At 39.7% G+C, this 23,439-nt stretch overlaps 1 protein-coding gene across 1 annotated transcript in view; it reads left to right on the top strand.

The window, feature by feature from the left end:
• The window catches only part of si:dkey-225n22.4 (collagen alpha-1(XXI) chain), a 93,624-nt gene that overhangs the window by 28,579 nt on the left and 41,606 nt on the right, over nt 1-23,439 (top strand). Inside the window, exons 18-19 of the mRNA XM_023265456.3 lie at nt 180-233; nt 14,688-14,741. Coding sequence (XP_023121224.1) covers nt 180-233; nt 14,688-14,741 — 108 coding nt within the window. The remainder of the gene's footprint in view (nt 1-179; nt 234-14,687; nt 14,742-23,439) is intronic.

Raw genomic sequence — 23,439 nt, 5'->3', positions numbered from 1 at the left:
CCTTCACTTTTACCATATACATGCTGATGGAAATATTCTTACTGATGCATAAACTGACATGTAGGTTAAGTTTTGTGCAAAGTTTCTACAGTCTTAGCAGAGCAACGTTTGAAGTGAGACAGATATTAATTGTAATATTGTTGGATTTGCCTCTCAGAGTGTGTTTATTGTCCAACCAGGGGGAACCAGGACCACCAGGCACCGGTGGAGTGGTCGGGCCACCAGGACTCAGGGTTAGTGCAGACTCATACTCTACATGATCTAAAATACGTGCAAATGTGAATAAACACTCCATGACTGCTAAACATCTAATGCCCAGACCATAGGCCTTAATACTGTATGCAGCTACAGTAGTCTTTTCTCTTTTGGGAAAGCTTTCTTGAACATTTTTGCACCTGGCTGCAGGGATTTGCTATCATTCAGCCTCCAGAGCATCAGTGAGATCTTGCACTGATGCTGGGTCTGATTTGTACACTGTGTTCCAGCTTATCACAGATGAATTGGACAGGGTTGAGATCAAGACTCTCTGCATGCCAGTCAAATTCTTCAGTAAAGCAAGGGTTTTCTAGCTTTAAGCAGAAGGAAGCAGACAGACTTCTCCACACTGAACCAAACGGTTGTCTAAAGCAAATATTTACATCTCAGTTTTCAGCTGAGCTTCACTGCTGGATTCTGTTCTTATTAACCCCTAGGAGATAGTGAATCAGCACCACAGATATGAGCAGTTTATGCTGTTTTTTTATTTGATAAAAGGCTCAGAAAGTCGTGGCTAAGCTTTTCCACTCTGAAACTGCCAAAGACCATCTCAAAAATACAGATTCAGGTTTCTGGAGTTTCATACACAACAAACCTCAGGATCCACTCCTGTCAGCTTGCAGGGTGGGACTTCCTGTATTATTATTCTGGTGAGATTATGGAGATCTGCACACGCTAGAGCAGAGGTGTCAAACTCATTTTAGTTCAGGTTCTACATTCAGCTCAATTTGATCTCCAGTGGGCCGGACCAGTAAAATCACAGCATAATAACCTATAAACAACGACAACTCTAAATTTTAATCACAGATATCTGAAACTAAACAATATAGTGTTTTATTTCATGATCACAACGACAAAGTCAGACAAAAAAGTTAAAAAACCCCACCAAAAACAAGACAAAATATTACAAAAATGAGACACAAAACGACAAAAATTAGAAAAAAAATGGCAAAAAACAAGACAAACTACACGGAATGAAACAAAAAAGAGACAAAAAAATTAGACAAAAAAATTACAAGGTGACAAAAAGATGGACAAACAACATAAGCGAGATAAAAACCCCCCACAAAATGTCAAAAAATGATGCACAAAACGATGAATAAAGCAAAACACACAATGAAAAAAGTGAGAAAAAAAGACAAAAATGAGACAAACAACACAAACAAAACAAAAAATTCGACAAAGAAATTGGCAAAGTGACAATAACATGGACAAACAACAAAAACAAGACAAAAAAATTATACAAATGATAGAAATAAGACAAAAAAATGACCAAATTGAGAAACAAAATGACAAAAATAGACAAACAACATAAGCAAAACACAAAATGAGAAAAACAATACAAAAAACAATGAATAAAGCAAAATACAAAATTACAAAAATAAGAAAAAAACACAAGCAAGAAAAAAGGAAACACAAAATGACAAAAATCAGAAACAAAACGACAAAAATCAGACAAAAAAGACAAAAAACAACAAAAAAATCCTAAATATACAAAAATGAGACACAAAATGACAAGAGAACAATGAACAATCTAGTATTTTACTTGATGATCAAAACAACTTCTCATGGTCTAGAAATGATTTTAGATTTATAGTTTTACTAATTTACAGTTTGCAGTTAATGTCTTCTCTGTAATTTTGACACTTTACAAAGTTGTCCCACAGGCTGGATCGGACCCTCTGGAGGGCCAGATTTGGTCCGTGGACCGCATGTTTGACACCCCTACTCTAGAGGAAGCAACAGTGTAGAGTTACATCTAAACCATTGTAAGGTAGGAAGGGATTATATTCATGGAAAAACCTAAAAATGTAACTTTCATACATGAGCTATTGGGGGTTAAGTCAATAAAAGAAGGACCTTTAAAATATTATTCAGCAACAGTAAGATTATGTTAGCTTCACATACTAACGTATAACACTAAATGTAAAAGCACCCCCTATTTGTGTCACTCAGTGAAATTAACACCACTGCAGCAGAGCAGGCCATAACCATGCAGTCTATGGGATGTCCTCCTCCTGTGGCAACTTGACTGCGACTAAGTGAAAGAGCACATGCACACTTCTGCGAGCATGTGAGCACGCCCACCAGCTACAAGGGTGCGATGCTATTTTGAGTCTTCTCTGGGCTCCAGTTTGACTCGGCTGCTCAGTAATTTGGGACTCTTCCTGTTATCATAATAAACTACTTTCCCCAAAAATCTGGAAGTGTTCTACACCGACTGGAGGCTGCTAGTGCACAGTTGGTGTCCATGTGTTGATGTGTGTGTGTGTGTTTGTGTGTGTGTGTAGGTGTGTGTGTGTATGTGTGTGTAGGTGTGTGTGTGTGTGTGTTTAGGAAGGACAGTAAGGAACTAACTGTAGTCACTAATCCATTTTCAAATTCACCAATGATGATGAAGCCTTTATCTGACTCTTTAAAGTGAGAAGACGAATCCTTGACTAGTTTGTCTCTGACTGATGCACTGACAACCAACAGCTGCTAATTAACTACCAGTGTAGTCAGAGTGTTCCCCATTGAGGAACCAGTCCTCCAAAGGATCTCGTTTGAGTGAATCAGCATGTTTCTTAAAGTGCTGAGCTTTTAAATACTTTATGTGTCTGTAAAACATTCAATTTGCGTGTTTTACTCTCTGTTTTACTAAAATAAGACAGAAAATGTCAAGGATATGGTTTCAAGGACAAGATGGGACATGAGCTCTGCCATTCAGCCTTGAAGTATTTTGTACATCCAGCCCAGAGAAGTGGTGGCCATGGTTACCCCAGGCAACCAGTACTGAAGCCTGTTACACCCACAGAACTGGAATTACACCCAGGAACTAGAGTATCTACTATTTTTCCAGTTTTTGTAGAACCATTTCTTTTTTGCCACCTCATGCAACCTCATACACCCAAGTAGGTCAGACCAGCAATAAATGTTCACACTGACTTTGTAGCGATTTCATATTATTGACATGAAAAAAATCTGTTTTCATATGGAAATAAAAATTATTTGTTTTTATTAGTTGCAGTGTGTATGATTCAGATTTAGCTGTGGATTTAGATGAAGCTCTTCTACAGACTCTTAGGTACTGTAGGGATAAATTGAAGAGCTCCATAAACAAGAGGTACAACCTGCTGGTCAGAGGAACACCGACTTGGAACCTACAGCTAAAAAAAAAGAAACTAAAGGCTGGATTTAGAGTGACCTGACCTCCTTTTTGGATGGAAACGTCAAACTACGTTAGCACTTAAAGATAACAGAACATTTTGCATTCGAAGACTAGAGACAGCACAATCAGCGATGGAAAATAAAGTATTTCCTCGCGTACTGTACTTGATTTTGAGTCTGTAGTATTTTACCTAAGTATTTACAATATTTTAAAATACCAAAATACAATATTCAGCAAAGTGAAAACGTACCAAGGACTATCTAGCCTAACAGATGGCCGACTTATCACCGATTCCTGGAACAAGCTGGCGACTGGAGCTGCATCATAGATGCCGCAAAGCAAACAAACAGGAAGAATTTGTTCCTACAACAGAGTCAGGGAACATTGAACATTCTAATGATTAACAGGAATCAGTCTGCCTTTAACAAAACACTGCAACATACTGCATGCTATAAGAAGGACTAGCTGCTAGAGAGTGTAAAGGGAGAGTTTATGGACTGTTTTCAAACCGAAGAGGTTCATGTGCTGAACAATGTGGCTCTAAATGCAGCAGTTGTTGGAGAATACTGTCTTTATAATGATATTTTAGTCTACTAAAGAAACTATGAGATATTTATTCTCACACTGAACTTTCTCATGAGCTTCTCCTGCCGTGATGCTGCAGATCAGAGGCTGTAGGTTCCACATGCATCACTTTCTCCTCCACATCGACCAGACTGGACTATGAGATGCTGCTGCAGACACATACAGCATTTTGGCTGTGTTTATTTGAAGCGTTTTATGTGCATGTGTTTCTTTTTCTAATATTTGTGGACATCTGACATGGACATTTATCTTGGAGCAGTCTGAATATAAATACACCACAGATGAGCTCAAGTTGAACAAAGTTTCAGTTCATGTCTCTCACAAGAAGTAAACTGAGCAAAGCAGTTCTGTCCTTCTACTGCCACAGGGAGGAAAAGCTGGACTCTATAAGGCTGACTTGACTGAGGCAGAAACTATTCCATATGGCTTAATTTGAGTAACATGTTGGACAGTAATCTGTGGTCACTGACTTCCGGTATCGTGTTAAATTTGCCTAGGTTCTACATTTGTACAGAACAGCTTGACAGGCACCTGTTGCATGGAGTTGTTGTTTCTAGCACCTCTGCAGCTGTATTTGTGCACCATTGAGATGTTTAGGTGTGTTTGTTCCACCTCTCTTCTTACCCTGATGCCCCCATTACTTTGGAACAGGGTAAATCTGGACTCAGACTACATTTGTTCCCCGAAGATGATGGTTCTCCACTATCCTTCAGGTTTTAATAATGCATTGGACGGTTCGTAACCTGATTTTAGTAGTTTCATCTCCTAAGTTGTGTTCTTTGCTTGATGCAGGCCAATAATTGACCCTTCTGAGACAGATTAACATCCTTTCCATGACCACAGCATATATCTTCCAATATGGTTGATTTAGAAAGGAGAAGCTCCTCACTGCATCAGCTAGGGTTAAAGAAGTTGTTTCATCACTGCAGTAATTTATCCAATGGAAGGACCTTACCTATTTGCTGAGTTAAATCCAGGTGGAGACTTTTATTTTGGTCAGGCAGTGCAATTAATCCAACACTCCAGTAACTATTAATGGAACAGTAACTGACTGTGGCTATTGAAAAGGGACCTGCTCACTATTACATTGCAAATAGACTGGCTTCTTCACCTTAGCAACACTAATGTGAGACTAGAATAACAAGAAATATTCCATTCCATTCCCGCTGGGGAATCCCAAGATGTTACCAGACCAGATGAAATATGTAATCCCTCTAGTGTGTTCTGGGCCTGCCTGGGGTCTCCTTCCTACCCTGGGGCATCCTAATCGTATGATCAAATCACCTAAGCTGGCTCCATTCAGTGCAAAGGAGCATTTCTACTCTGAGTTCCCTGCAGTGTTTAAGCTCCTCACCCTATCTCTGAGGCTGAGCACAGGTATCCTATGGAGGAAACTCAGTTTGGTTGCTTGTATCTGCAATCACTTTCTTTGGCTGCTACCTACAGCTCATGACCATAGGTGAAGGGTAAAATGCAGATTGATTGGTGAATGAAGAGTTTCCTTCCAGCTCAGCTCCCTCTTGATCATGTCAGTTTGGTACAACACCCACATTACTGCTGATGCTGTATCAGTTCATCTCTCTATCTTCAGTGACATATGAACAACATCCAGAAATTCTTAAGCTCCTTCATCCCCAACCCAGATGAAGCAGTCCACAAGTCTTTAACAGACAAGCATAGCATCAAACTTGGAGGTACAAACCATCCAAGTGTGTACTGAAGGTCTTTTCTTAATAAAGTCAACAGAACAATGTCATCTGCAAAAAGCTGTAAGTGTTCCGAAATTGGACACCCTCTTTACCCCACAAACATGATCAGAGACAAGGGGAAAACTTGAAAGAGTCCAAGTCAGTTAGACTCCACCTGGAAATGTTCATGACTTCCATGTCAACTGGTGTCAGACTGTGGGTTTTACCAGCACACAGCACAAAGGATCAGCGGTTGAAGATATATAATTCTAACTAGTGTCATACACTGGTCATGTTTCTTCACTATTTTCAACTACACATGTTGGGAAATTTCTAACATGTTGACTACAGACTTGAATCAGTCAGTGTATTCATGTTTTTACTTTCAGCGAGCAGATTCAGGCGTCTCAAAGTCAGGATAAAGGCTGATCCTAGTTTCTTAAATTAGGATCTGATGTTTACGTTCACAAAAACCTGATCATACGTGGTATCCATGTTAATGTCCTCAGTGGTGACTCAGAACTTTCAACAGCATTTTGTTATTGCAGTTAAAGACTTGGAAGGCTTGGAGTGGTGGAGCTTATGTCTGTGTAGTCTGTGATCAGGCCCATAACTACAGCACTACACAAAGTTCTTGTCCTCAGTATTGTTTGTGGGAAATTGGGGATTCTAATGACCTGAGGAGGAGTTTACATTCTCCAGTCACCACATGGTATATTAGTTTAAATGGTGGTTCAGTCAAATAGCATTTAAAGCATTAGAGAAATAAGTGGAAAATGCTCACTAATAACCTGAATAAACTGTTAAGTAGCAAACTGTCTGAACTGTAAGCTCAGTTCTCATCCAACTTCCAGGGAGTGAACACCCACTGATAGTACAGTAGTAAAAAATAAAAAAACAACAGATGTGTTCCAAATGAGCTCTCAGTGTGGTCACCGCCTCAGGAAGCCTCACTCATCAACTGTAAAGAATCTCTGTTCACCCATCCATGGCAGCTCCATTGAATGTTAATGAGGCTAGACTTAGATATACGGTTAAAGGCTTCAGGCTGTCAGTGTAGCCTTTAATCACACACATAAATCGGCTGTCTTTAGGCATTATACTGTACAGCAACTTTCAAACAATTTAAGATTTGATGTTTCACGCTCGAGTGTAGTCAGTTAAAAATGATCAGCTTTGTGGTAGACCTAGGCCTCTTATTATCAGGCACAGAGTTTTCTACACCCAGAATTATGGAAGCTGTGTGAGGTTTTCATTCCAGAGGCAGATAAAGATACCGTATGTCACATGTTGCATCCCTGTAATTACTAATTGTTCAACTGTTATCTGTGAGGAGACATTTGAGAAGAAGTTTAGTGTTTAAAATGGGGAATTTTCTGCCCTCTGTTTGTTTGAGAAACCGTAAATACCATGAGCAGAAGTGTGTTATCAAGGTCAAAGGAACAGTTTCCTTCAATCATTCTGCTTACATGAGCAGACAGATGACAAAAGTCCTCTTATACAAATCAAAAGGAATCCAGTGTGTGTTTCAGTTGAATTTATTTTTAACCCCTCTGCTTGTAATTTAAAAACGAGTTCAGAGACCTCCTAAATATACATGGAAGTTACAGCTTCTCCATCCCTCCGGCTGCTAGCCCTCCAAACCATCAGTTGTTCACCACAGTGACAGATGTACTGAACCACCGGGGGTCTCGTGGTTGAGAAGGAAAACACTGATGTGGTGAACCAGGAACACAAATTAATGAACTGAAGGCTCACTTTAACAACTCATAAGAACACTGTGAAGGTAAAGAATGTATGTGTAGAAGTTAGTCAGAGTGAAACTAAGACTAAAAAACAGGCTGTTTGACAATAAGAATAAAAGCAGGATATTTGATTTAAAACAGTTGTAAAATGATGTATGTAACTACCAATATTAGGTGGGTAATTATCAGAAATAAAACTACAACGCGATTGAAATATTTAAAAAAACAACAAGTGTTAAAGTAAAAGTTGCATAAAAGAAATGATATTTCATTATTAAAATTATGTACATGCAAATACTTTAATTTAATGCCACTGTTTGTGGAATCACAAAATAAGTGTAATAATAATGCAGTAATAATATGGTGTTTGTTCTTTTTTCTTTTTGCAGTTATATTTGTAAGAAACTTACGATACATTTTTAATTTTAAAAATGTATTTTAGTGATTTTAATTCAATGTAATCAGATACAAATGTAGGTTCATATTGTGCTAAGTTTTAATTAACCTAACTAACAGAACACCATGCTGCCAGGAAGTCATGCCCTCTGTATATTTTAATGGAAATGTGGAATTTTAGAAATCTTTGGTGATTTTACATTACACTCGTAAAAGAAAACGAGCAGAGTCCAGTATTTTTACTGAAATAATGATATTTAAACATTTTAAAGGCTAGCAAAGCAAATGCACGAAAGATTATTTAATCCTAATGCATTTGGACACATGACTTCAGTATCTTCACATTTATGGCTACAGAGCTGTGGCTGCTAAAGTTATATATACTGGATGCAGAATCTAAAAATGAATGAACTTAACTTTGTTTTTCAACAAAGCATGCATGTGGACTTTACCTTCCACTCTGAATTTGAACGATTAGAAAATGACAAAGTGATTCAAATGAGGTGTCTCCTCTGACACACACTGACATGCAGCCTAAAGCAAACACAGTGATTATGCTGTTCATGCTAGTGAACTGCACCGACATGATTCCTGGAGTAAACTGACATCATTTCAGGTTCTGGTTAATCAGCCAAGTCTGCACTGACAGTCTGTTTTCCCTTCTTTTCCTGTTATGACAGTCAGTCCTGTAGCAGCTGGCTGGTACTCTAAATGTTCTGCGGGGCAGGAAAGGAAGATGGTAGAACAAGTGAGGGGCCAAAAAATATATTGCACCGTGTCTCTTGAGGTTTACTTTCGATTACACTTGTAGTCAGAGACACTCAAGAATTTATGAATTTTTTGCAAATGTTCGTGTTTGATGTGAGTGTGATCGTTTGTCTCTATGTGTAGCCCTGTGATAGACTGTTACCTGTCCAGGTGTCCCCTGTCTTCACCCTCAGTCAGCTGGGATAGACTCCAGCCCCCCATGACCCTAATGAGGATTAAGCGGTGTATAGATGATGGATGGAGGATATTTCTGGGAGAGAAGCCATAAAGCCCTTAAATTTAATCAGCAAAATCTTAAATTCAATCTAAAATTACTGGTTCAGCCAAGTTAAAAGGCTGTTGCAGGAATCAAGGTGGGAGGATTTGTAAGAAGTTCAGTGTTTCTGCCCTTTTAAAAAATATAGAGATGGGTGGAATTTAGTTTGGTGATCACAGCACTGAAAAACTACAGCATCTTTTTCCAGAAGCAATGTCCCTATTACTCCATCCACAGCATGTTTCCAAGTTATTAGGATTATTTCCTGAGTGGAAAAACGTTGTTTAAAACCCTTAATAAAGCTGACCCTTAAGTACTTCTTTACTGTGTGACCAGCACGGCCTAATAAGCAGCCTGTATTATATACTTGCACTTGCTCTTTCTGATTGCAGTTGGCAGTAAGTTCTTGGTAACAGTATGTTTAAGATCATAGATGTAAGATCATAGACACCTGATTCACTATCTCGATTCTCCAACATCATATAATGTCATACCTGGTATCTAAAAATAAAACCTTCATGTGCATTTATGCACACTGACAAATATAGTACCCTCAGCAGGGAGACATCTGATGCAACATCAAACACTTCCCTACAACATCTCCCTGCCACATCCTCCAGCCCCTCCCAGGGATCCCAAGGCATTCCCTGGCCAGATATATAATCTAACTAGCATGTTCTGGGTATATCCTGGGGTCTCCTGCCAGTTGGATGGGCCAAGAAACCACTAACATTAGGCCGGGAGGAATCCTTTTGAGTTGCCACAACCACCTCAACTGGCTTCTTTTAAGATGAAGGAGCAGCAGCCTATCCTCCTGATCTACAACACAGCCTTCAAAGAAAACGGATTCCTCCTGCTGGCTGTTTCAGTCTTTTAATCATTTATCATTATTCCTTGTAGCTTATCTGGAATCGATTCATCAAGGCAGGAGTTGAAGGAAAGCACCCAGGTGTCACAATACCTAGCCACTTGTTTCAGCTCTTCCACCTTGGGAGATTCCAAAGTGTTCTCAAATCACAAGTGATATATAGTCTCTCCATCATGGTCTGGGTCTGCCAGATCATAACATCCTGTCAGATATCCGAATGATCCTCTAAAAGTCAGGACCATTGGTGAGGTTTGGAATGTAGATTGGTGGTCAGTCAATTAATCTCTTTCTTGTTTATCCCAACATTTAGGTACATAGTGCAAATCCCTGCTAACGTAGAACTGAAATACCCAACACTGTCATGTTCTGTCTCACTCTTAAACCAAACCTTGAAGATACACCGATCAGACAGAACATCATGGTGAAGTGAATAACACTGATTATCTCTTCATCATGGCTCCTGTTAGTGCAGTGTTTCTCAAATAGTGGGGCGCGCCCCCCTGGGGGGGCGCAGAGGCATGTCGGGGTGGGGCGCGGGCGACTGGGAGGAAAAGGTCCTTTAACACGGAACTAATTAGCTGAACTATTGTTTTAACGTCGGCCTGTTTTTCGCGGCGTACAACAATACTGAAATTGTGCTGGCCCCATAGACTGTATATGCCATAGATATAAAAAAATATTAATAATAATGATCTTGTACATATATCTATGGTATATGCACTGGCCGTTCAGACTCCGAAGTACAGACTCCTGAGAACGGGAGAACACATCGTTAATGTGCAGTCGGAACACCAGCGTACTTGATCACGTCACATACTCGGCTCATCTCCTCCGATTATTTTTACCAGCAATGTCAAACATACGGCCTGTGGGCCAAAACCAGCCCACCAGATGGTCCATTTCGGCCCGTGGGACGACTTTACAAATGATAAAAAATTACAACATTAACTGTAAATTGTAAATTTGTAAAATTGTAAATTTGTAAAATTGTAAATTTAAAATAATTTCTAGAATTTGACAAGTTGTTCTGATCATGAAGTAAAATACTAGATTGTTCAGTTCCAGATACCTGTGACTGAATGTTTTGTGTTTTTGTAGATAAACTGTTATCTGGCAGTTACAATGCATGTGTAAATGGTGAATTGAGGCATAATAGGCTACTGTTGAAATTGAACTTGTTTTCCTTAACAAATTTCAGGTTCATAATATTTTGTAAAAAGATACTTCATTAAATGTGAACATTTTCAGAATGTACTTTTTTTAAACTAAAACAAAGGGGAAAAGTTGAAGTTGTGGTTATTTATAGGTTATTATGCTGTGATTTTACTGGTGGGGCCCACTGGAGATCAGATTGGGGTTTATGTGGTCCCTGGAATAAAATGAGTTTGACACCCCTGATCTTTACTGTGAAAAACAACAAAATGGAATCAGATAAAATAACACAGCCCTGCATATTCATGTTTTCACAGTTTCATATATATATATATATATATATATATATATATATATATATATATATATATATATATATATATATATATATATATATATATACGCACAAAGTTATTGGGGGGGCACGGAAGTTTTTTGTCCTCCAAAGGGGGGCCCGACAGAAAAAATTTGAGAACCACTGTGTTAGTGGGTTGAAGATATTAGTCAGCAAGTGAACATTTTGTCCTCACAGTTGATGTTAGAAGCAGGAAAAATGGGCAGCATAAGGATTTGAGTGAGTTTGACAAGGACCAAATAGTGATGGATAGACAACTGGATCAGAGCATCTCCAGAACTGCAGCTCTTGTGGGATGTTCCTGGTCTACAGTGGTCAGGATCTATCAAAAGTGGTCCAAGGAAGGAACAGTGGTGAACCAGAGACAGGGTCATGGGAAGTCAAGGTTCATTGATGCATGTGGGGAGGAAGGCTGGTCCATGTGGTCAGATCCAACAGATGAGCTACTGTTGCTCAGATTACTGAAGAAGTTAATGCTGGTTCTGATAGAAAGGTGTCAGAACACAGTGCATCAGTTTGTTGTGTATGGAGCTGCATGGATGCAGACCAGTCAGGGTGTCCATGCTGACCCCTGTGCACTGCTGAAAGCACCAATAATGAGCATCAGAACTGGACCATGGAGCAATGGAAGAAGTAGGAGGAAGTAAGAGGAAGTGGTCAGGCAGATTCTGTTTTGTGTTCTTGTATTGCTCTGCTAGCTGCCTTTATCTTTTATTGACATTTTTTCAGATCTCCAACCAGAGATCTTTTCCAAGTGTAGTTTAGCTCAGAGATGTGAACCTGTCACAGTCCGTTCAGTCCTTAACAATATGTGGCAGGGTGAAGTGGTGAATTAGTCTGCTTACATAAAAGGACCATGGAAGAGCAGCTTCTGTGCACTTGTCTATTTTCTCTTGTTCTAGAAATCCACAGATTTATGTCATCTTGTCATTTATTGGGCTGTGGTGGGCGTCTTGGCTGTGTAATTATGAGGTCTGCTGCTCTCATGGGTTTATGTGCGTAGTGCGGCGAGACACTTCAAAAGAAAACAGACGCAGTGGAGAGCTAATTCAGTTGTTTCCTCACTGCCAGCATGCAGATCTTTGCACTTAAAACATATGTTGGTGGAACCGGATAACCTCTGTGTCTGCAGAGCGCTTGAACAGAAAAAAGGTGTTTGAAACCTCATGGTGTCATACTTGAAGCACTGCAGGGCATGGAAGCCACAGACAGGTCCAGGTTAACAGGAAGGCCTCATCCTTGCTCATGTCGAGAGCCAGTCAACACAAATTACTGCACAGGACTTTGTCTGAGGTCGACCAATTAAAAGACATTTTAGGACCATATATTCACACAATATGGTCTTAGTTAAGTACACGTACACGTCTAAATTAGTTGGAACACAAACATCTTTTTATTCATGTTGTTTAACTGTATTGTTTTTTTCATGTCGAGTTCTTTGGTACATTTGTATTTTTTATTTAAACCAATAAAACATCTTTAGTTTACAGTTTAGTTTACAAGCAGCTCTCTAGTCATACAGTAAGAACAATGCTTTGAGCTAAATGCTAATATCGGCATGTGAACATTCTCACAGCAGAGAAGGTGGCCATTAATTTAGCATGTTAGTCAGTGATCGTTAAGGTTGATACAGGTCATCTTGTGTTGGTCTCTTATCAGAATAGTAGCAATCCATCAAGTAGTTGCTGAGACATTTCAGTCAAAAAATATCAGTTGGCTGAAGTCAGTTGATCATTCAAAACCTTTGACCTTCAGGGCCCTTTAAAATCTGCATCATGTTACAACGTAATCTATCCAGAAGTTACAGATATTTCAGTCTGAGCCATATTTGTGACCTGTGAAGAATCTGTCATCTTGTTTGAGTAATTTTACACCTGCAGTGGTTAAGACAGGAAATGTCTGTGACCATATTTAAGATTTGAAGAAGTGCAGTAAAATGTAAAGGCACATGAACAGACTGGAAATATTAGGGAGGAAAAAGAGGCATGGCATGTACCTTAAAGGATAAGTCTGGACATATACCAACAGTGGTTGTAGATTACTATCAGGTACTGTATGTGTATCAGAGCCAGGTATGTAATTTGTTAATATAGTCCAAAAACTATTAAAACGCATCACTGTTTTACTGGGTGCGATGTTCCTTCATTACCAGGAAATCTTGCAGCGTAGTTTATTTTGATTCAACGGCACATAAACTGTTCTGTAACCTCAAATACTCATTGTAAATCCCGCTTTAAGAGTAAAAGCAGTTACAGCTCTTCAGGCCTGTTTTAAGTAGGGTCATGTCTGCAGTAGGAAGCAGTTGGCTTTAGGCTGAGAGTCACAGAGAGGGAAGCTAAGTTGGAAAGTACTGAGAGATGGATAGAAATATGTGATTGAATTTTGTCTATTTTTTTTAAAAGAGAGAAAAACATAAAATATTCAACCACTTCTACACACTGAATCCAAGAGAAACCAAGTTAAAATGACAACTAAACAGTAAAATAGAGCAACAACATCTAACTGATGGTTAAAGTAGACATTTAAAAGCAGTTATTGTTGTGTTTGTGATGGTGTTCCATCACAAATACAACAATAACTGCGTTCAACGTCAAAACCAACACATTCCTGTCACATACGTCGGTATAATGAGCAGCTCTGTGTCACAGTTCTGCAGACAATATCATGTAACTGAACAAATGAATGGCCTACAGCACCAGAATACATTTTACAGCTTGTTTCACATGTAAGCTGCCAGTTCCAGTGTATTACACTGGTTCATACTGGAACCAGTTCACATACCACTTGAATCGCAGTGCAGTCAGCAAACGTAGTTAAACAGCACAGAGAGCTCTGAGGGGTTTGGTGTCTTACAGATGGTTAAAACTTTATTTGCATGTTGTGTTGTGGCTTACAATGTGTTTGTTTGTTGCTTTTCATGTTATGTTTAACAAGCCGTTGGTTCGTTGTGAGATTTCTGACCACAGAACAGTACAGAACCGCTGCAGGAGGTTAACTGATGACATGCCAGACCCTAACAGTTCACTCCATCCATTATCTATCCAGCGCTTAACCCTCTGTAGGGTGGCAGGGGGCTGGAGTCTATCCCAGCTGGCTTAGACACCCTGGACAGGTCACCAGTCTATCACTGGACTACAGTTCCCTGTAAAAACCCACTGTTGCAAAAATACTACATCATACTTTTTACATTTTTTTTTTATTATTTATATCTAAATAAATATGTATTATTTTTGCATTTTTTCTGTATTGGGTTTTCCAGATTATATATACATATATATTATTATTTTTACATTTTTTTAACTTAGAATTTATATATGTGTGTGTGTGTGTGTGTGTGTGTGTGTGTGTGTGTGTGTTTATGCAGGTGCTGGGGGAGTCCTACTACACATGTGTGTGGTACTACAAATGCTATCATTTTATAGAAGTCATTGCTAAAAGCAGCAGTAAACGTATGTGTTGTGTCCTCAGGGAGAAAAGGGCGATGCTGGACCAGCTGGTGCTGCTGGAGCTCAGGGTGCCTCGGTGAGTTGATTCTGATTATATTGCAGATCATATGTTCAATATATGGATACACCTCTGTAATAATACAAGTCGTCAGAGTGGAATTGACTCAGTGCTGCTAACAGAATGTATTCACAATAAACTCAGCCCCAGTGTTCTCCTGTAAGTGGTCCCATAAAGGTTTGAAGGAAAGTGTAATCAGGACATAAACACAAGAGCTCAGATTAATAGCTGCTGTTAAATGCTGCTGTGTGCTAGTAAACCCTCTGCCCACAAACACACACACAACTACACCAGAGCACATGAAGCAGTCCTCCGGCTATCTGAATATGAATCAGGTTCCATTAAATGAACTCACTGACTTCATAGAATATACAGACAATACTGGCTGACATTATTTCAATCCATATTCTACCGAATGATGTACAGATTCTCTGATGACTTGTCGTTGCAGTGACTTTCAGGGGTGTAAACACCATCACCTATTGTTTAGAAAAACAGAAAGCATATTTCCAGCTGTCACACATATTTTCTGTTTCTTATGTGATGTTATTGATTATATTTCTCTGCGAAGCCTCTGTTCTGGAAAATGAATGTTGTGCCAATTAAACTCGACAGAAACAATCATTTTCCAAAGAACAAATTAAGGAGACCCTGTGGACCAGATATGTTTGCATTTATTCATCACAGTATGTTGTTTATATCCTTCAGCTTCAACATGTTGAGTGCAATTCCCTACAAGACAACAATAGAAGAAAACAGCTTTAAATTACTGCTAGAAAACAAAAGGCGTCTTTACACTGCAGGAACCTGGGGTCGGTGCACGGTACCCTGATCATTAGTGAATCCAACCCAACAATGACAGATAGCAGTGGCTGGATGTAACTCTAGTTCTATGATCAACTAGGAAATAAAACAATAAACTTTTGTTTTGTTAGACTATATGACAGATTTTAAACTATTGATGGCAGTTAGAGAGAATACTGCTACAAGGACACTGAAAGGGCAGAAAAAAAATGTGTCCTGATTCTTCGTCTGCAGTACATCTGCTGGAGAAAGGACTTATTTTACCCTTAAAACAGGCCAGAAAGAGGTTCTTCTGGGAGTTGTTCATGAACAAAGGTTCAGGCTGCCCTCAGTTGGCCCACAAGTTCCTTCAGCAGTGAACATCAAGACTCCACTGGGAACTTTTCTCTTCAGAAACACATTTATACTGACTATTGAAGACCGCACCACCTATTCTAAATGCCAGTCAGTTAAGTAGTCACTCAGGGTACTCTTCCTCTTCAGATTGTAATGTATTGTCTTTTGTGGCTCTTGAGGGAGTTTTGTCAGATGGCCTTAAACTACAAATTCACACAGAACAATGTATGTGACAGGATTTACATTGATAGGATCCAGTGTATTCGGAGCTTGACTTGTATTTGAAACAAAAGATTGGGATTAAAATTCATCTCTAGACTTACAGTATTACTAAACTGTCTGAGGTTTTACACCAGAGAGAGCAGCTCAAACATTGTTCTGTGTAAATAGAAACAGTGTGTGGTTTAGATGACAGATGCAGACACATAAGACGAACACACAAAATGCACAGAAGATATGTTTGCAGCACTGTAGGTACAGAAGAGCAGAAAGGATTCTATCACATGCTTAGACACAATCTGCATATAATGTTAGGTGGATGAATGTAACAGCGTCCTTCTATTGGAAAGTCATGGAGCTTCTGTTTTGATTTTAGGTGTAACTTGCAGGTTGAGAATCAAGAATACACCATAAACTAGATTAAAAAAAAAAAAAAAAAAGTCTGTATATACACTAGAGCAGGGGAGTCAAACTCATTTTAGTTCCGGTTCCACATTCAGCCCAGTTTGATCTCCAGTGGACCGGACCAGTTTAATCACAGCATAATAACCGATAAATGACCACAACTCCAGTTTTTTTCCTTTGTTTTAGTGCAAAAAAATACATTCTGAAAATATTCACATTTCAGGAATTATCTTTTTACAAAACATTATGAACAACCTGAAATTTCTTAAGAACAATAAATTCAATTTCGACAACATTCAGCCTCAGTTTATCATTTGCACATTACAACTTCCAGATCAGTGTCTACAAAGGAACACAACATTTAGTCATCTGGAACTGATGATAGAGGATTTTACTTGAAGATCAAAATGACAAAAAAAGACCAAAAAAAATTGCAAAAATGAGATGCATAATGATAAAAATGAGACATACACACACAAAAAAATGAGACAAACGACATGAAACAAAACAAAAAAATTATACAAATGTTACGGGGGAGCTAGAGAAGCCAAGCGCAGACACAGAAAAGTGGCAGACAAGTGAATAAATGAAAGAGTTTTATTTAACCAAATAACTAAACCAAAATACATAAATGGAGAACTGAACTAGGGGGGACAGAACAAAACCAAACTACTCTAAACTCTACAAACCAACACTGCGAATACAAAAAAAACGGAAGTCTACAAAACTAAAGTGAATTAACAAAACTAAGCTCCAGAGGGGTGCTCACAAGATGGGGGAAACTGAACACAGAGGGGGAAAACAGCTGAGGGAATCCAGGAGCAGAAGGAGATGGGACAGGACAAACAGGCTGGAGACAGAAGTAAGGCTGGGGAGAATCAGGGAGAAGATCAGAGTCTATGTGGGGTAATCCAGGGGGGAAAACCAAGTCCAAAAGTGGGGATGTGAGTCTTTATGATCCGGCAGAGAGTATGTGAATGAACAAGGCTTAAACAGTGAGCAGGTGAGATTGTGGGCAGGTGAGCTGATTACTGCAATGCAAGTCACCTGCAGTCATCAGCTGAATGCAGGCAGGTGAAGCAGGTGATGCAGGGAGGGCGAGTGACAGGGAGAGAGAGACAGGAGGGAGAGATAACAGACAGACAGACAGACAGCCAAAGAGAGACAGATCAAAAGAGAGAGACAGATACAGAGAGACCAGGAGGAAGAATAAAGGAGAGAAACAGGAGCTGGAGCAGGGATCATGATAGCAAATAACACAAGCGAGAAACAAAACAACAGCAAAGTAGACAAACAACACAAGCAAGACAAAAAACACAAAACGACACAATCAATACACAAAACAACTAATAAAGCAAAACACAAAATGACAAAAATAAGACAAGAAACACAAACCAGACGAAAAGGAATCACAAAACGACAAAACACGAGACAAACGACAACAATCAGACAAAAAAAAGGACAAAAAACAGCAAAAGCTTTTAAGGAATTACTGGAATTTACTCCCTGAAGGTTTTGCAAATTTTCTGAAATGTAGGGAATTTTTTTGCTGAATTTTTGAATTTTTTTCAGACAAGGAAACTATTTTTCGGTGCCCGTAAATGAGGCCAACTGGAGGGTTCATGCTGAAGTTAGCACAGATTCTTATTATCAGGGTTTTCCTCTGGCTGAATCTCAGATCTGAGGCCGTTGCTCCAGGTGGTTTGATGATGGAACTGAAGCAGCTGCTTGCACCTGCTGTCAGACTCACACCTGGTTCACACATCTGGAACTCCAGAACCCTGGAAACACAATCTTCACTACACAGGACCATGCTTTTTTCTTACAGATGTAGGAGTGAAATCCTTTATTTTCACCTGCACTAAATGCATCCATGCATGAAAGCTAGCTTAATGTGGACCCAGAGCCCCAACAGCCGCAGGATTGTTCAGCCTGAGCGAGCACAATAATTCACCGTAAGGACAAATCTGAAGACCAGCTCATTAAATCACACCTGCCCAGACTCACTACCACCTATTACTTATGTGCGTTGAATAAAAATCTCTAATATTAAAATATCAAAAAAATTACAAAAACAGACATGGAGTTATTATGTGAACAATAGCATCCATCCATTATCTATTCACCGTTTAATCCTCATTAGGGTCATGGGGGGCTGGAGTCTATCCCAGCTGACTGAGGGTGAAGGCAGGGGACACCTGGACAGGTAACAGTCTATCACAGGGATACACAGAGACAAACAATCACACTCACATTCACACCTACAGACAATTTAGAACAGGGGTGGGCAATTAATTTTCATGCGGGGCCACATGAGAAACTCTGACGGTTGTTAAGGGCCGGACCAGTACACTTAAAAGCTCTGCTCAATATATATCTCAATAAAAACAGTAAATGAAACAATACAATGATATAATGAACATGTGGAACACAGAACACAACTATTTAATGAAAGATTTTGTTTTTTCATTCAAACTATGATTGCTGCCTATTGAGTTGTAGATATTTACTGTCATAAAGACATACTTAAAATGTGAAACTGATTTTCCAAGTGCTTTAATTACTTTTCAGCAGTCACTGTTTTTACAAATGAAGTAAGTAAGCCATCACTCAGAATTTATTCTACAACAATATGACCATCAGCTGGCAGAGATTTGAAACTTGCCTTATCATGTCAGTTTTTGTTCATCATGAACGCTATGAGGTGTTGTCAGTTTTTCTAAATATACATTAAGATGACTGTGAAGCATAAAGAAAGACAACAGCTACCCACTACACTTACAGCAATGTTCAATATATCTCAATATAAACAGTAAATTACACAACACAATGATGTACAATGTCCAACTCTTGAATCTCTGCTCTCAGATCCCAAACTCGTTTAAGCATCTTGTCCAGGCTGATCCATCTGACAGCTGTCTGGTAACCAAGGTTACCATGTTCACTATCATCTCCTCCAAAAAGACAACAAACTGTCTGTAATTCAATGCTCTTGCCCTGATGAAGTTAACTACTTTAGCTACAACATCAGTCACGTGGTTGATTTTTAGCACTGACTTACACAGCACCTCCTGATGTATAATACAATGCAAAAATATCAGTTTCTGTTCTGGGTTTATTTCAGTCACTTTATCTTGCATCCGTTTCAAAAGTCCAACATTTTTCCCTGTCAAATTTGGACAGCCATCAGTTGTAACACCAACCAAATTCTCCCATTTTAGTCCCAGCTTGTTCATGCATGTATTTACCTCAGTAAACTGTCGTGGTTCCCTTCATTGGCTGCACAGCTGCCAGCTCCTCCGTCATCTCAAAGGTTTTTGTTAGTCCACGTACAAAGATGAGTAACTGGGCTGTGTCACGGACATCACAGCTCTCGTCCAGAGCCAAGGAGAAAACGTCAAAATCGTCCACTTTGTTGTGCAGCTGAAGCTCCAGATTCTCGGCGCTGCTCTCCACCCGCCTCGTTACGGTTCGCCTCCAAAGGGCCACATTAACGAACGCTCCTTTCTTCTCCGGGCATATAAACGCTGCAGAGTCCACCAGACATTGTTTTATAAACTCTCCATCAGGGAATGGCTTACTGCTTTTGGCGATTTTGTAGGATATTAGAAAACTCGTCTTGCCTGCTGCATGCCTTGATGTGAGCTTTGGTAAAACAAAGTCATTGCTGCTTTAGCAGTTTAGCTAGCAAACCTTCAGACATCCTCCCCGCTCTGCATCAATCAATGTTTGTGGGGTACCCGTATAGCTCAACGCGTTGAGCGGGCGACCTATGTACAGGGGCTGGCCACCGACGCAGCTGGCCCGGGTTCGATTCCCGCTCGCGGCCCTTTGCTGCATGTTTTGCCCCGACTCTTCTCCCATTTCCTGTCTCTCTTTCACTGCACCTATCCAATAAAACCGATAAAATGCCAAAAAAAAAAAAAAAAAAAATCAATGTTTGTACTTCTCCGCCATGTTTGGTCTCGTAATGTCCATTCAGATTATAATCCTTGAGCACCGCGACCTGTTCGCCTCAAACCAGCCCACAGCTTTACCTCTGACTTCAGTGAAGAAATACTTGGAAGTCCATGCCTTGTTAAAAACTCTGCATTCGCAATCAATCTTTCTTTCTTTGCCGTTAGCTGACATCTTCCCGGGCTGAAGCTAACAAACAAACCAATCAGCGCATAAACCAGGGCTATTCAATTAAAAATTGACTCGGGCCGGATTTTCAGACTAAGAACATGAGCTGGGCCGGATGTTTTTAGCAGACAGTGAGCAAAGTTAACCATTTAAAATAAACACAAACAGATCAGATAACAAACACACTGGATGTTTATAAACGTATTGCCACATCCAAAAGGACATAAACACAATAGAAGAGCAGTACTTAAACTAAACCTGTGCTGAAATACTGCTTCTTTAGATTTTACATTTCAAACACACAACTTCAACACATTTTGATAGGTAAATATAAGCACAGGTTAAGGTGCATATGAACATAAAAACTAAGTGCAGATTAGAAACACCATCTTTTGTTTTGGTCACATCTCAAAGTGCATTAAAAAGTAACTTGCTTAACAGTAACTTTTCAGAACTTGAGACATTTTTCTTCTTTTGAAATAACAAAAAACAGAGTTTGTCCCTGTCCATATTTGGTCTCATCTGAGACAGTCACATCTTCAGTGCATATAATCAAAAAAAATAAAATAAAATAAACAGTAGGCACAGTGATAGTTACTATCCCTTTGAAACGAAATAAAGCTGACATCAAAGTGCATAATAAAGTGCAACTAAGTGAAATAACTGTCAAAACAAAATGTCTTTCTTAAATATTAAACTTCTAATAAGTGACCAGAAAATAGTCACATAAATACATAAAACTACCTTTAGTGTCTGCTACAGCACGCTGCTTTGTTGCACTTACCATGTCTCGAAGACATCTGTGGCGAGAATGTTTGACGCGTCAGACCTGTTTGATAGCAGATGTCACACTCGTCTTAACTTTATCGTCCGTTAAAACTTCATCCACGACAGCCAACATGCAGTCCTTCACAGTTTGTGAGTCTGTGAACGGCCTCTTTTTCGTGGCCCTTTCCTGAGCTGTGCAGGTCCGCTTCATTGTAGTACAGCTCCGGTTGTAAGATGCAGTCAAACTCTGAATTATAGCCGCTCTCTCATGACATCCGTCGTGAAAGTTTGTCCGAAACGCGGCATGTTTTTTCAATGTGGTGTCTTCGGACATGATAATCTTTCAGCGCTGCAACGCACTCGTTGCAGAGTAAACGCATTGGTTTGGCGTTCGGACTTGGTGGTAAATAAATAAATACTTGTCAGTTCACGCAGGATTAAACCGACGGTTTTCCTCTCCGATTTGTCGTTTCAGGATAGAAAAAGACACGCTGCTATTTTCGCCTGTATAGAACTGCTAATGTTAACTTTTCAATCGCGTCTCCTCAACACAATGCATTGTGGGTTAGTTGCTAGGTTACGGTAAGTGTTGCATTCTCAGTTTGCAATAATGTTGGAATTTTTGTAAGAACTTGTCAGTGTTACTGAAAGATGTTTTTCTGTTTTTCTCGGACCCAAGTCCCAATCACTCGGCAGTTGCTTTAGGGCCACTCGACGGTTGCTTTCGGGCCGCATGTGGCCCGCGGGCCGCTAATTGAATAGGGCTGGCATAAAACTTATGCTAAGTACTGAAAGCACGCGCGAAAAAACGTTAACTTAGCAGACCTTTCAAAATAAAAGCAGTGCAGGCGTATTGCTTGCATGTACTGCGATGATATATATTTGCATTGACTTTTAATATTTTCCAGTGACCTCATACGGGCCAGTCAGGGTCATCCGGCGGGCTGGATGTGGCCCGCGGGCTGTAGGATGCCCAGGTCTGATTTAGAATCACCAACTAACCTCAGCATGTTTTTGGACTGTGGGAGGAATCTGGAGAACCTGGTGAGAACCCACACATGTACAGGAGAACATGGAGACTCCATGCAGAAAGAACCCAGGAAGGCCAGGATGTGAACCAGGGATCTTCTAGCTGTGAGGCGACAGTGCTAACCACCAAACCACTGTGCAGCCCGTGAACAATAGCACAACCACAAAATTTTCATTTGTTTTCTCACTTATTTTTTGGGAAAGGGGATTTAATGAAATCCACAAATATAATGTAATTTCATGAATATCTACTTTTTTTAATACCAAGAAATTCTACAAAATTTAGTGAAAAACTGCAGTAACTCCATGTTAAACACACAGATTGTAACGTTGGTGGTTTCTGTGTGAGTTAATTCTAGGTAGACTGCAGTTTTATACCAAGCTGTAAGTCGGGTTTATTTATCTTTAAAGTCCTCAAGCTAAAATGCTCCTCGAAACAATATGCTGTAATTAAATGTTCACACTTTGACATCCTGTGTGTCTAAATGTCAGACTGGTAAACTCATCACTCCCTCTCTTTTAATAGGAGCCAGTGTGTAACAGTCCATGTAACATACATGCACACATACAGCTTGTTTTTCCTGCCCTTTCTAATTGCACAGCCCTGAGTGCTGATATCCAGACACCCAGGAACATGTATTTTGCCGCTTAGTTCACATTTACATGCACATGTGAGCACACCCAGACCTTCGTACGTTCTCCAGCAGCATCGCGTGCTGAGCAGCTCCCACTGCATCCCAGCCAAACCCTCTCTTCTTAATCAAGCTGATGTTTACATGCAGAGCTGGGAAACTTCAACTCTGAATGCAGGTTTTATTACTGTAAATAGTTTTACTATTCTCCGTCATCCCACTGGTTATTGCCTTGTAACAGAGGCTGCATAAAACTGTCTCCATGTTCATTTTACTGTCTGACTATCACTCAGTCTTAGACACAGACAGGAAAACTCACAAATGCATCCTGATGTTAACTTTTTATCAGCAGGGTTCCCTGTCTAGTGTCTCAGTGCTGAAAAATGTCTATAGACACC

The sequence above is a fragment of the Amphiprion ocellaris genome, chromosome 22, assembly GCF_022539595.1.
Source record: "Amphiprion ocellaris isolate individual 3 ecotype Okinawa chromosome 22, ASM2253959v1, whole genome shotgun sequence".
NCBI lineage: Eukaryota > Metazoa > Chordata > Actinopteri > Pomacentridae > Amphiprion > Amphiprion ocellaris.
Note: the sequence above shows the minus strand (reverse complement) of the source record. Positions and strands in the feature narration are given on the sequence as shown.